At 40.8% G+C, this 13,058-nt stretch overlaps 1 protein-coding gene across 1 annotated transcript in view; it reads right to left on the bottom strand.

Moving 5' to 3' along the window:
- Positions 1–8,580: 8,580 nt before the first annotated feature.
- The window catches only part of ANO1 (anoctamin 1), a 177,990-nt gene continuing 173,512 nt past the window's right edge, over positions 8,581–13,058 (bottom strand). Inside the window, exon 28 of the mRNA XM_084852047.1 lies at positions 8,581–9,303. Within this exon, the coding sequence (XP_084708173.1) occupies positions 9,043–9,303 (261 nt within the window). The 3' untranslated portion in view covers positions 8,581–9,042. The remainder of the gene's footprint in view (positions 9,304–13,058) is intronic.

The raw sequence follows: 13,058 nt of genomic DNA on the forward strand, positions 1-13,058 counted from the left end.
AAGCCCCCCTCCTGGCGCGGAGTGTTTGAACAGAAATTTTCCATGTTTAAGCTGAATGTACCTTGAAAGTGAAGTTAAGATCAGATTAACTGATCTTGATCTGTAAGTGTACTACAAACACATCATTTTACTATATAGATTTGACATGGCCTATAGTGGCAATGAAGGATGGGGAGAAAAATTGTGTCCTGGTCTTTTTGGACTCTTATGACTGTCACAGTACTGGAAAATAAAAGGCACATTGGTTGCCAGAAGTGAACTATTTCTTGGGTGGGGGTTTTTTTTTTGGGGGGGGGCTGCTTTCCTACTCCACAATTATTAGCGGTCCAGGTAAGTAATATTGCTGCAGCAGGGCAAAACTGTAATATTTTTGAGGAGAAAAGGGGGAACTTCCTTATGTATAAGTACCATATCCTCATAATAAGGGCAGCAGCATTTGAAGAAGGTGGTTGCTTGCTACAGATGCTTGCATTCATGAGTGCATGGATTCAGCATTAGGGTGTGAGGTGGGGGGCATGTAGCAGGATCTATGCCTGTCATTCTGGGAGGAGGAAACTCACAAAGATTAGCACCTGAACAGCACGGGATAAAAGCAAGAAATGAATGAAATATGTGTTGGTATTTACACTCATATTGTTCAGATCTTTGATCAATGACAAATTCTCTGTTCCTTTCTACTCAAAACCATTCCTCTCACAATTTCCAGTGTTGTTGCAGCAAAAATAACAAAGTTTTGTGGCACCTTAAAAACTAATTTATTCTAAATTTATTCTAATTTATTCACTGGGCATCTCTACACCTCCAGTTTATCACACATTGATGATTAGACACTCACTGAATTTTGCGGGTCCGTTACATGATGACTGGACGATGACGACATTATCCCACCATTTCCACCCATCTCATGTTTTCACCAAATAGAAAAAATGTGGTATTTTTTCCAAATATGTGCAAATGGAGTGCCATGACCTCCCTGTGTATTTCTTCCCTAGCGCGAATGAACCACTCTGTGTTGGCAGCTGTGGCCGGTTGTTTTGGATTGTTGGGTGTGTGGTCATGATGGTGAAAGTGGTGACAACAGTGGTGCATGGCGCCTTCCCACACCTGCGCCATTTTGGGTCCCTGCCATTTTCAGCCTGCAGTGTTCTGAACAAGGTGGCAGGGCGGTGTGCCAGCCTTCCGACCTGCTGGGACACCCCCCTGCTGTGCATTTCCAGTGAGTAAACAGCTGAGAAAACGGCAAAGATTGTCAAAAACACTGAACGGGGAGGTGGGGAGATCGGGGGGGGGCTGTCTGCGTGTCAGTCCCCATCTACCAGTAACGTGCAACGAGAGGGAAAGGGGCAGAAACCAGGGAGGAATTATTGCTACACCCCGAGCGCGTGTAATGCTTCTTCGCGGAAAGATTGCGATTCCTCTGAGCGGCATCCTCATCCCCATGAGAAGGAAAGAAACTAAAAAAAAAAAAAACCATGATGGGGTCAGCCATCTAAAGAGAAAGACCCAGTCCTGCAGTGATATCTGATGGGGAAGGAACTGGCACTGATGTGGAATTCTCCGCCTGTGTGATGAAGCCCATTGACTACGGAAGTGTATACCAGAATAAATGTGTTTATCTTTAAGGTGCCATAATATTTAGCGATTTTTCCCCAGGGGTGCTTCCAGACTGATGGGTCCTAACGCTACCAATCAAAAGGCATCGTGCGGCTATTTTCTTTTCCTCCTTAACAATTTTTTGTATGGAAAGAAAACAGAAATGGTGGGAAAACATGGGAGGGTTACAAAGGGAATATGACATTGCCTGGACCTGCTGTAAAATTCGGTGACTGAGGCAGGGTGATTGCACGATAACAGCCTTGTCTGGAAACACCCCAGATAGCAACAGAAAAATCATACGAAGTACTGGAATTTCCACAATCCCCAAACAGAGTGGGATGTAGCATTATTCTTAAAGCATACTTAAACTTAAAACAAAGTCAGTTTCAACTGTCTTATTACATGTCTCAAGTCCAACAACACTGAGTTTTTTCTTTTTATAGAGTGGTATGAATGGCATTTGTCTGAAAGGGAAAATGAATGGATATTAGTTATACAAATAAATATTCAACAAAAAAAACTAAAGCAGCTTTATATGCATTTACTTTTCTTTAAAAAAAGATTCCATGAAAAGGAGCATTATATACTTTTCTAGGTAGTAATACAGTATTATATACAAAACCCTTCTTCAAAAAAAGTAGTACAAAAGAAACTATAAAACAAGCATAGGCATTTGCTATTATTTAATGATCTCAGAAAATAATGAACATTTCTAAGTATATAGTCTTAATATTTACAGGAATGTCAGTATTAGGCCAACATTTCAAGATAATTCTTTACAATTTCTTTATTTCCCACTATTTTTTCTGAGTATGTGACTACATTGGGCCATCCATCCACTTTTTCAATTTGCAAGTTGATCAAGCATGAAATGAACTATACAATTGTTATGGCTGTGTAGTACATTCATCTAGTGAAAATAACTAGAAAATAACTGGAGTATAATAGCTAAGTATACATTTTACATGAATGTAAACTAGCTAGGGAGAACAACAACAAGATGAAAATTACAACGGGATTAACTTTTCCTTGTGAAAACAAGAGGCGATTGCCTCCTATCTTGTTCTACTATTTCTCTGTTTCCCTCATATTCATCCCAACCCAACAAGCATATAAGCTGCACATAGAAACAAACTTCCTCATGTAGATCACTCTTCTAAATATGGTCCTATCTATGTAGGGAGCAAAATGCATGCAGGTCTTGCTCTCACTGAATTCATCAGGAGTGGGCAGAAACTAGGTCTCCATATGTTTTGGACTTCAACTTCCACCATTCCTGACCATAGGTCATGCTGTCAGGAGCTTCTGGGAGTTGAAGTCCCAGAATCCGGCGATCTACCATATGTCCACCCCTGCTGTACCTGTACCACTGAACAAGATGTTCAATGCTATCAACAAGTCTTCTGGTTGCATACAGATGTAAATGAAGACAATTGGGTACAGGTTGCTCTGCTACAGGGCGAATTCTGCTTCCCCTGCCTTTGCTCCTCAAAGAACACATGCACAGCCTCTAGATAAAATGTCATCCTGTTGGCCCAGCTCCAGGTTTCAAGAGTGCTGTTTTTGTTGTTGTTTTTCAAGCACCTTGCATGTTTATCTGTTTAAACATTTGTTTGGTGCTTTATTATTTTTTAATTACACTTTTTTTTACACTTTAAAAATTGCTGCAAGAAATTCAGAGTTGGTTTTATCTGACACAAAGGTCATTCAATCAGTTCTGTGCAAATCTGGCTTCCACTAAAAACCAGAAGAACGGGGTTCTCCCTATGTTTTTCCCATGGGAAAAGGTTGTACATGTGCCCAAAATGCAGTAAGTGCACTTAGCAGGCTCACTGCTAAAATATGCATCTGTGTGCACCCTAAAAGTACTGACCATTTGCTGGGGGCTGAGGGAGTGGATTCTCTGGCATTCCCTCTCAATCTTAACAGATGATGAACACTGTCAAAGGTGACACTGCTGTCTATCAGTTTGGTGGGAAGTTCTGCACATGATGCTACCTTAAAGGATCTTGAGACTAGAGATTTTGAGTGGCCAGTCATAGCAAAATTTGGACTGTGTAGTCTAGGTGACAGTTTAGGGGGCGTCTTTATTTATATCAAACAAACTCACTGAGACCAAGAACAGATTAGTTCTGTTGACTACACATAGGGCTTTATACCCTAATGCAACACAGTTTGACCCCAACTCAGGGAGTGGTGTGGCTAATAATATGTGAAGAAAAACTGCATGTGATGTCCCAAATGGCATATGGAGACACATTTCAAGTGATGGACGGGAATCTTGACTTTCACCCACATTATACAATGTCCTCAAATGGGTCACATCTGCATCTAATATGCATCATGGTTCCTGCTAATTTACATCGAAATCCATGCATACAGGTTGGCAGAAGGGCCAGCCTACATGTCCAGAAGCTGTTTCTTATTGTAAAAAGCTCCTACCATTGCCAAGGGCAATTGCTGGATCAGGTCAAATAAAAATACATTTTATTGTGTTTTAATCTGGCAGACAAGGCTGACTACAATTATAATAAAAGACTTATACGTATTTTGTTATTGTTGTTAAAAGTGACATTCCTGCAATTCAATATATAAGAAGCAGTTATAAACAAAATAAGCCCTTTATTAAGAACAATCTTTGGTTAGATTGACATTTTAAACATGTTTGGACAATATTTCGTTAACATAATTCATTTCCACAAAGTGTTTTTTTGGACAAATTATATTAAAAAGGACTGAATTCATACTTTATAGAAACTAATAAATATTTTAAAAAACTATGTGGTGATTTTGCTTTTAATTTAAATTATTTTGCAGCAAAAGGTTTTTTATTGATATATAACAGTCTTGGACATTTGGTTTTGTAACAAACCATACAGTAGGTTAACTAGCAATATGTTGACAGACATTGGCAGTTGTGAATGAAATTAAGTTTAATTCCATTCCCTATCAAAACTAAATTTCATCCTCAATTTATATGACACATGAATAATCTGGTATATGATATCATGTGCTGCAGTTCATAACTAGGCAGACAGTTAACTAAACCATACTATACATTAAATTTGCATGGACTGAAGTTACAGGCTTTTCCCCAAGTTAGAGCTGCATAGAAGATGTATGTAAGTTGGAACGGATGCACTGTTAGGAACACGTACATATGCACAATTGTTTTTAACAACGATTTTTAACTGGATCTCCTCTGGATCTCCCCATTTTGTTTTTATTGTCAACTGTGAGCCCACCTACATCTCTGAGTTTAATGCTCTATAATACCATGTTGTTACAACAACTAGCAACTCCTATCCTAAACAGTACGCCTGACACTAGACCTAAGTGGGGTTCTAGCAGTGATGTTCTAGGTCTAGAACCTGTACTCCTCCTTCCTGGGTTATATTTCCTGGCTACTGACACTGGAAGGAATGTTGTCATGTGCCTTGGCTGCCCAGAACCTGTCACTAGTGCCAGTTGCTGCCAAATGTTTTGCAATAGCAGGGAGTGTATGTGATGGTTGCCTAGCAAACTGTACACTGATGTTTCCTGCTCTTTCTTTACCCATCTCAGGAACTGGATATATGCTGTCTAAAAGCACCAAAGGAGGTTCTTAGCCCCTTGGCCTGTGTGAAGCAGCAAGTCTTACATGCTGGCTAGTACTATCATTGATAATTTGCACAAATACCTGTGTACAAAATACACTTGCTTCTCATCTTGGCTTTCAACAAGGTAATATATCCAAAGAACTGTGAACACTCAAAGGTGCTATACAAATGATGATGATTTGTGTAAATCTTGCTCTCATCTGATCTCAGTTGCAGTTTCCAAATACGTTAAGGAGGCATGCATTACATTTTACAATGCATGCCCTTTAGATGTGATGAGAGGCATGTGGATTTTGTACTTGGCTATCCATGTCCCAGTACAAAATGTAAAGTGAAAACCAACCTTGAGAGCTAGGTAGGTGTTCCTGGCCAGGGTTTTGTTCCTGGCTTGCTGGGACATGGATGTTACCGGAATGAAGCTACTATATGTTGTTGTGTATTGGCCCCAAGAGCGTAGCCAAGTCATTTGTAGTGTTAGAGGGGCCTAGAGATCCATAATGCTTGCTTAAGTTCATTGCTGGTGCAATTCCCATGCTAGTAAGCCTCTGAGCACGTGCAGATGAGTCAAAAGGCCGATAACAGCCCTCTTGGTGCATTTCTTGCTAATGAGGAGAGTCTTATCTCTGATGTGCCTGGGAAGCAAAGTCTGTTTACAGGTGGCTGTGCCTGAGAACCAAACACTCCTAGCCTATTCTGGGATTAAAGGCTAGGGGCGCTTGCTAGTGTTGTGCTGCCTCATTGCTGACATGTAGAGTATAAGACCCATGGTACCCAGTGGCTCGGGGTTCAGAGAAGCTGTCTGATCCAACCATTGAGTACGCCTGTGTGCTGTAAGTTACTCAATAAAGTTTCCTTGTAAGCAAACCTTTGAGTCTGATTTATCACTATCTTGGCACTTCTAACCTAAGAGCTCAATGCTCACGGCCGGTGCGACACATGTTGTAATAAGTCTGAGATCTGCATATGGAAACTGGATCTTTCTTTGTGGTACTCCATCGCGGTACTCCATTTGGTCATAAGAGATTGCACACACTTAAAAAAAAGAAAAACAAGGGATGCAATACGAAGCATTTATATGCTGAAGTTAGAAGCCTCCAGGCCAAGACGAGGGAACTGGAGTGCCTGGTGCTAAAAAACAACATGTCTGAACCCACTGGAATGGATAGGTGGAATACCAGTATTCTTGAATGTATTTTATAAAGAAGGGCCAGGGAGGGGTATATTGGAGTAGTGTTGCTTTATATGTCAAAGAGGGCATATCATCCAATGAACTCGAAAAATTAAGAGAACTACTCTACCACAGAATTACCTGGTCCAAAAGATGCAATTTTATAATTTAATACAGGGGACATACTATCCCACATTCACCAAACCTCTGAAGGTTACCTTGATCTTTCTTCTGGTAAAAGAAGAACAACCAGTGCTCAAAGAACCTCACATCTCCAGGAATAACTCCATCCCAGAATCTATAATACACTTACAGAAGGGCACTACTGCCCATCACACTTTCTGGTGTGCTTTCCTCCCCACACCCTTAGCAGGCTGCTTCTTCCTAGACTTGCTATTTCTCCCCAGGCTTTATGCCGCTAATTTCCACTCTTTCCACATTCCCTCCCTCTCCTGCCACCTTTTGTCAAGGGATAACCAACTGCCAATGTATTTTACGCAGTCACCCCTGCAATTTAGGGCTTTTAGCTCTAGCTATTCAAAGAGGAAAAATACATGCAAAGCCAGGATCTACCAGAAGTCCATGGCCCCACACTTTTCATTACCATTTTTGGGGCTCCTATTTACAAATCCCAGCCACTGGTGATGAGCCCAGAGGAACCTTACTCTGCAGACAGCTGTAATTGTTATTAATTCTACTGGATCATTTCAAGTTCTGACAACTGACCATAGTTGCCAAGGGCTTACTCTGACCTTCCCCTTACACAGATCCTGCAGGTACCCTTAAAAAGATGAGAGAGGAACCCAATCACCCTGCTTGGATCAGACCTAGAGTTCACCTGGTCCAGCATCCTGATCCCAACAGTGGCCAACCACATACCTCCTGGAAGCCTACAAGCAATGCATGAAAGCAACAGCCCTTCCCTGTTGACTATGCCAAGCACCTACAAGTCAGAGCTATACTGCCTCTGAGCATGGATGTTTCATTTAGTTATCACAGCTAACAGCCAGTGATAGGGTTATCCTCCCCATAGATTTGTCTAACTCATTTTAAAAGTCAACTCAACTAGTGGACATCAGCATATCTTGTGGTAGTGGATTCTATAATAGGGTGCAATCCTATGCATGTTTAGACTGGAAATACTGCAGGACTTTTTTCTGTCCAAACGAGCATAGGATTGCACCCTAAGTGAACTACTTATTGTGCGAAATAGCACTTTCTTTTGTCTGTTCTGAACTAACTGCTGATCAGTTTCACAGGGTGACCCTGAGTTCTAGTATGATGAGAGAGGGAGAAAAAAATCTGCGTATTCACTGTCTCCATGCCATTCACAACTGTATAATTCCATACAACTTTTTTATTTTTAGAAAAAAGGAAAACTCCCCAAATACTCATTGGGAAGGTGCTGCAGTCCTTTGATCATTTTGCTGTGAAAGAGAGAGAGAGAAAGATAAATAAGAATAGAAGGGGGCTTGGAGGCTTTAAAAGTGGCAAAGAACAACATCTCGATGGTTTTATTGGGGAATCTGGCTGCTGGGTCATAACTGTTGAACTGAAGGATGCTGTGAGCTATGATGGTGCTTTGATCAGTGAAATGGTAGTATGCCATGGTACATCTTCAAATATAGGATTTCTGGCTATAATCGGCCGGGATGGCATGTGAGCATAACCACTCAGGGAATACTTTTATTCAGGGTATTCCAAGGCTTCTAGGTTTGTGGTGGGCAGTGTGATTTGCTAGTAGCTCTCTGTGTGCTCTTTAAGTCAGGGCACTTTTTAAAAAGGCCCCTCAGTGCTTGGGGAAGTTTGTGCTGTTGCTAATACTCCTTCTTGTCCTCTTGACCCCCTCTGGAATGTGCACTAGAGACACTCTGGATTACTAAACTAAACTCCCTTCCACAAATCCTTCATCTTTCACGTGGAGAAGAAATGAAAGATATTCAGGTGAACCACTCTCCTTAGCACTGGGATAAAGGTAGCAACTCTGCTCCAACTGTTTTGTTCATTAGAGTGAGTGAAGTGCAACCGAAGTGATGAACTGAATTCTACCAAGGCGAGAACCCCAAATGAAAAATAAAACGTTCTTGCCACTGCTTTCACTTGAGAGAAAATATAGTGAAAATATAGTTTTCAGTAGATAGCCAAGGAGATTCAGCAGGATTTCTGCTTTCAAAAAAGTTAGCAGATTGAAGTCCAGAGCTTTTCAGCCATAGCTTTTCAAGGAAGCACACTGTTTATTTTGTTTTGCATATTGTAAGGCTCCCATATAGCTTATCAGGAATGGGGCGCCCATAATTATACTAATACTTATAATTTGATTCTTACCTCTGTCATTTTTCAATAAATAAGCTAAAATAAAATTTTCTGATAACAGCCTACAGAATCCTATCTGCTTTTAAAATAAAAACAGTGATTATTATAAGCAAACAATGTAATATCTATATGTGTGTGTAAAAAAATCCCTGCATTACTTTTTGTGCAAACCCCCCCCCCCCCCCCCCGCTAGTCAGAAATAAAATATGGTCCTCATTTTTGTAAGAACATTATTTCCCACATAGATATAAGCAAAATGGTTGCATATGCTTAAACATGCACCAGGTTGTTAAAGAATTAAGGTCTATCATTTAAGTAATGGCTTGTTTATGAATGGAATGCCCAGGCATAAAACAACTTCCTCTTCTACACATCAACGTGGCATGAATGACAGGAAGACACACTCCCTCTATGGCTCATTGATGACCTGGGGCTGTGGTTGTTACAGTTTTCACCTTTCCTTTTATCCTTGTCCCTCCAGGTTTCTAGTAGCTGCAGCTTTCCCTGTTCTTCTTTCATGAAGACTTCCACCATCAGAACTTTCTCCTTATGAATTTGCTGACTAATGTCCTTAGGAATGTCTGGGATAATCCAGTCCACAAAGTCACTCATAAACATGACCAAGTTCTGAAAAATAAGAATGTTTGAAAAATTAAGCAAAGTCAAAATTAAGGCCAGTTAAAACTAAGCACATTGAAATTCCATTAATTTCAGTGGAGGATTAAGTATGCACACAGATCTGGCCCACAGAAATCAATGGAACTTCAAAAGTGCTTAACTTTGGCTAGAGAATGACCCGGTTCACACGTCACATCAGTTGCTGGGTTGTTTAACCCAGGAATTGGTGGGGCCACACAGCACCATGCGAGCGAGTGCACTGCGCACTCGTCACTTCGGCTTTCAATCCACTGTAATCAACAGAAACACCCCATTCCTGGGTTGTTAGCGTGACATACAAATCTGGAACTCTGGGTTGTTTATAGTTAAACAACCCAGAGTTTTAACCCAGGTGGGCAGGCAGGAGCCAGTGTGCTCATTTGCTCCTGTGTGCTTACAAACAATCCATGGTTTATTAAGCATAGATTATCTGATTGTGTGAACCAGGTCATTTTGTCCTAAATTTATATTCCTAAACCAACTTGTTTTGAAAAATGCTCCACTGAAATCAATAAGATTTGCTTCCAAGATTATGACTGAAATGTAAGAAATAATTTTTAGAAACCACAGTTGTGTGAAATTAATGTGCAATTTACGTCTTTCTCCATAACATACATGAACACGCATTTTTAAGGGCCCTGATAAAATCAGCAATCCACAGATAAAATCTGCTGATATGTCTGTACACGACTCTACTTTGTATATGTTACTTTTTCATATATGTATTTTGTAACAAGTTAAGAGCACAACCCATTTTCAGTCTTGGATTCATGATGTGGGAAGAGGATGCAGGCAGATCTATGTATCTCCATATGTTACAAAATATATGCCTTTTCTATTAGACATTAATCTCCATGTGGGAAGAGGGAACTTACGAAGTTGCCTTCAGTTTACATGCAAATGTAAAAAACTAGTGGTTCACAAAAGCTCTCATTGAAGGGGTATTCATTTTATTAATATTTTAAGTACTGAAGAACAAGTCTCATCACCAGCTCGCGCCAGAGTGCTTTGGATATAAGCCGAGCTCTTTTCCTACAGAATTCAAGAAACAGCGTGGCTTATTTCCAAATTATCTAAATTTGGCCTGCCTGACTCCAGCCCCCATGAGCTCTGTTGGTCAGTCTGTACTGCTGTTTTAAATGTCTCTCAACTGTTTTATCATGAGGATTTAGTTATACAGGTTTTTTAAATGTATTTTTACTTTGTAGATAGCCCTGGTATCCACAAGGCTGAATGGCAGTTTAAATATATTTTAGTAATAAAAAAAAAGAGAGCCCTGTAATGCCTCCCCACACCTCAGTGGGGGCTGGCATGGCATGGAGTGGAAAGGAAAAGGAGGGAGTTTTTTCCCTTCTCCCTTTTATGGCACAAGGGGACACATAGCCTCTGGGAAATGTAGTTACACTTTGTGGTCAGTTGTCAGACTGGGGGCAGGAGAGAGAACTTACTCCCTTTTCTCTCCCTGCAGTTTGCTGCCACCACTGGAGTGCCACACAGCTCGCTAAGTCAGCCTAAGAAGTGGGTTTGAAGGGAAGGGAAAAGGGGGCTTGAAGCCAAGCTGGGTGGGAAGGGGTGAAAGGAGAATTCTTCTCTAGCTCAGATTAATACCTGAGCCGGTGAAAAATGAAGGCATTGTTATACTCGCCTCGTAATTGAGATGAGTATTATGAGAAACCTGAAACTAGACTTCTGAGCCCGGAAGTACAGATTCGGTGACAACGCTAGTCTTACGGCTCAGTTAGGTCATGTGGACTTAGGAACATAGGAAGCTGTCTTACACTGAGTCAGAATATGGGTCCATCTAGCTCAGTATTGTTGACAATGACTGGCAACGGCCCTCCAGGGTTTCAGGCAGGAGTTTTTCCAACCCTAAAAGCTGGGGACTGAACCAGGGACCTTCTGCCACTGAGCCAGGGCCCGTTCCTGGATTTGAACTGGGAAACTACTTCTCCAGCATCTGGAAAGAACTCTACTTTGATTTTAATAACAACAACAACAACAACAACAACAACAATTTAATAAATATATTCCCTTGACAGTCAAAGACTTTCGACAATGGAACCAGTTACCTAGGGAGGTAGTGGGCTCTCCCACACTGGAGGCATTCAAGATGAGGCTGGACAGCCACCTGTCAGGGATGCTCTGACTTGGATTCCTGCGTTGAGCAGGGGGTTGGACTCAGTGGTCTGGTAGGCCCCTTCCAACCCTACTATTCTATGATTCTATGGCTCTGGACTGAAAGAATGGCAAAACCTGTGCAATAGGTTTATTTGGTCAAACGATCATCCTAAAATTACACTGACTACTTTGGACGAAGGGAGGAATTTCCCCCCCTTTATTTTTGAAATATTATGATCCCCATAGATTAGCAAATATATGATTGGATTAACAAATGGGTACTTAAAAGAAAACTGGAATATATCCATGTTTCGGACAGGCATTATGGTATCAGGAAAAAATAGGTATATGTAGGTTTTTAAGGAATCCGTGCTCTGAGCTCTGAAAGACAAAATTACTCTTTTGAACCCAAGTAAAGGTTGTACTGGCAGGTAGCAGTTTGTTTTACAGCATGCCACCCTTTTGGTTAAGAACAAAAATATTTTTTTAAAAAAAATCTTAAGGAATAAAATAAAAATCAGGAGGGACAGAGAGCCTGGTGGGAACCAAGAGAGATGTCCGTGGGCACATCGGTGCCCATGGGTACCATACTGGAGACCCCAGCTTTAGGAATTTCCTATTGAAAAAATGCTATTTCAGCTTCTCTAGCAAAGAATAGACTATAAGTGGATTAGGTTTTCAAAAAAAGTGAGAGAAGGATTTAGGATTTGAACTACCATTAGAGTTTGCAATGGATTGGTGAAAATGAATTTGATTGGTACAATGAATTTGAAGCAAAATTATTTTAAACTGCTACATCTATTTAATAGCATATAAAATTAAGATTTATGGTTTAAAACACAGCAGATGTTGGAGATGTGGCTCCCAAGATGTTGACTATATGCATATATTTTGGCACTGTATGAACATACCTTACTGGAATTTGGACTTATTTTATTGAAAGAATGTGGACAGATAATGGGCTATACGCTTCCAATGGATCCTCTTAGGGTCCTTCTTAGTTTAAAGGATTGGGCAGAAAAGGTGGATTTGGAGGTAGTCATTAGCCTTTGAAAGGCAGCAAAACTCTTCATTTCTTTATTTTGTTAAGAGAGAATCACCCCTCTCTTGTCTCATTGGTTCTTTAGGATCTGAGATGCTACAAAATGATGAAATTAATTTATTACATACAAGTGAGAGAAGATCAAACGTTTGAAAATGTTTATCGAGAGATGTAGTGTTTTGTTATTTTATGGAGTGATAACTTTTGTGATAACGTCAGTCCTTATTTGTTTTCTTTGATTTGATTTTTTGTTGTGAAGAATAATGTATATTGTCCGACATCTATGTAATTTCTTAACAGAGCAATCTTAAGGTCCCTGGGAGAGTGCAACAGGGACCATAGGATATGTCCAAGTCCCCCTCCTGAAGCTGTAGATTGCTTCCTGAGGTCGGAAGATCTTGCAGAGGTCAAAGGGGAAGGGAGAGGAGAGGCCTGGATCTGCTGTATCCTGTGGCCTCTCCAGCCCAGGCACTGGCTCTGGCAGCACGACCTCCCTAGACGGGCTCAGATGCCCATCTAGAGGGGGAAAGAAAGAGGATGGAGAGGTGAAAATCACCTCCCTTGC

This window comes from Heloderma suspectum, chromosome 1 (assembly GCF_057233095.1).
Source record: "Heloderma suspectum isolate Gila_16-S chromosome 1, 16-S_ref, whole genome shotgun sequence".
NCBI lineage: Eukaryota > Metazoa > Chordata > Lepidosauria > Squamata > Helodermatidae > Heloderma > Heloderma suspectum.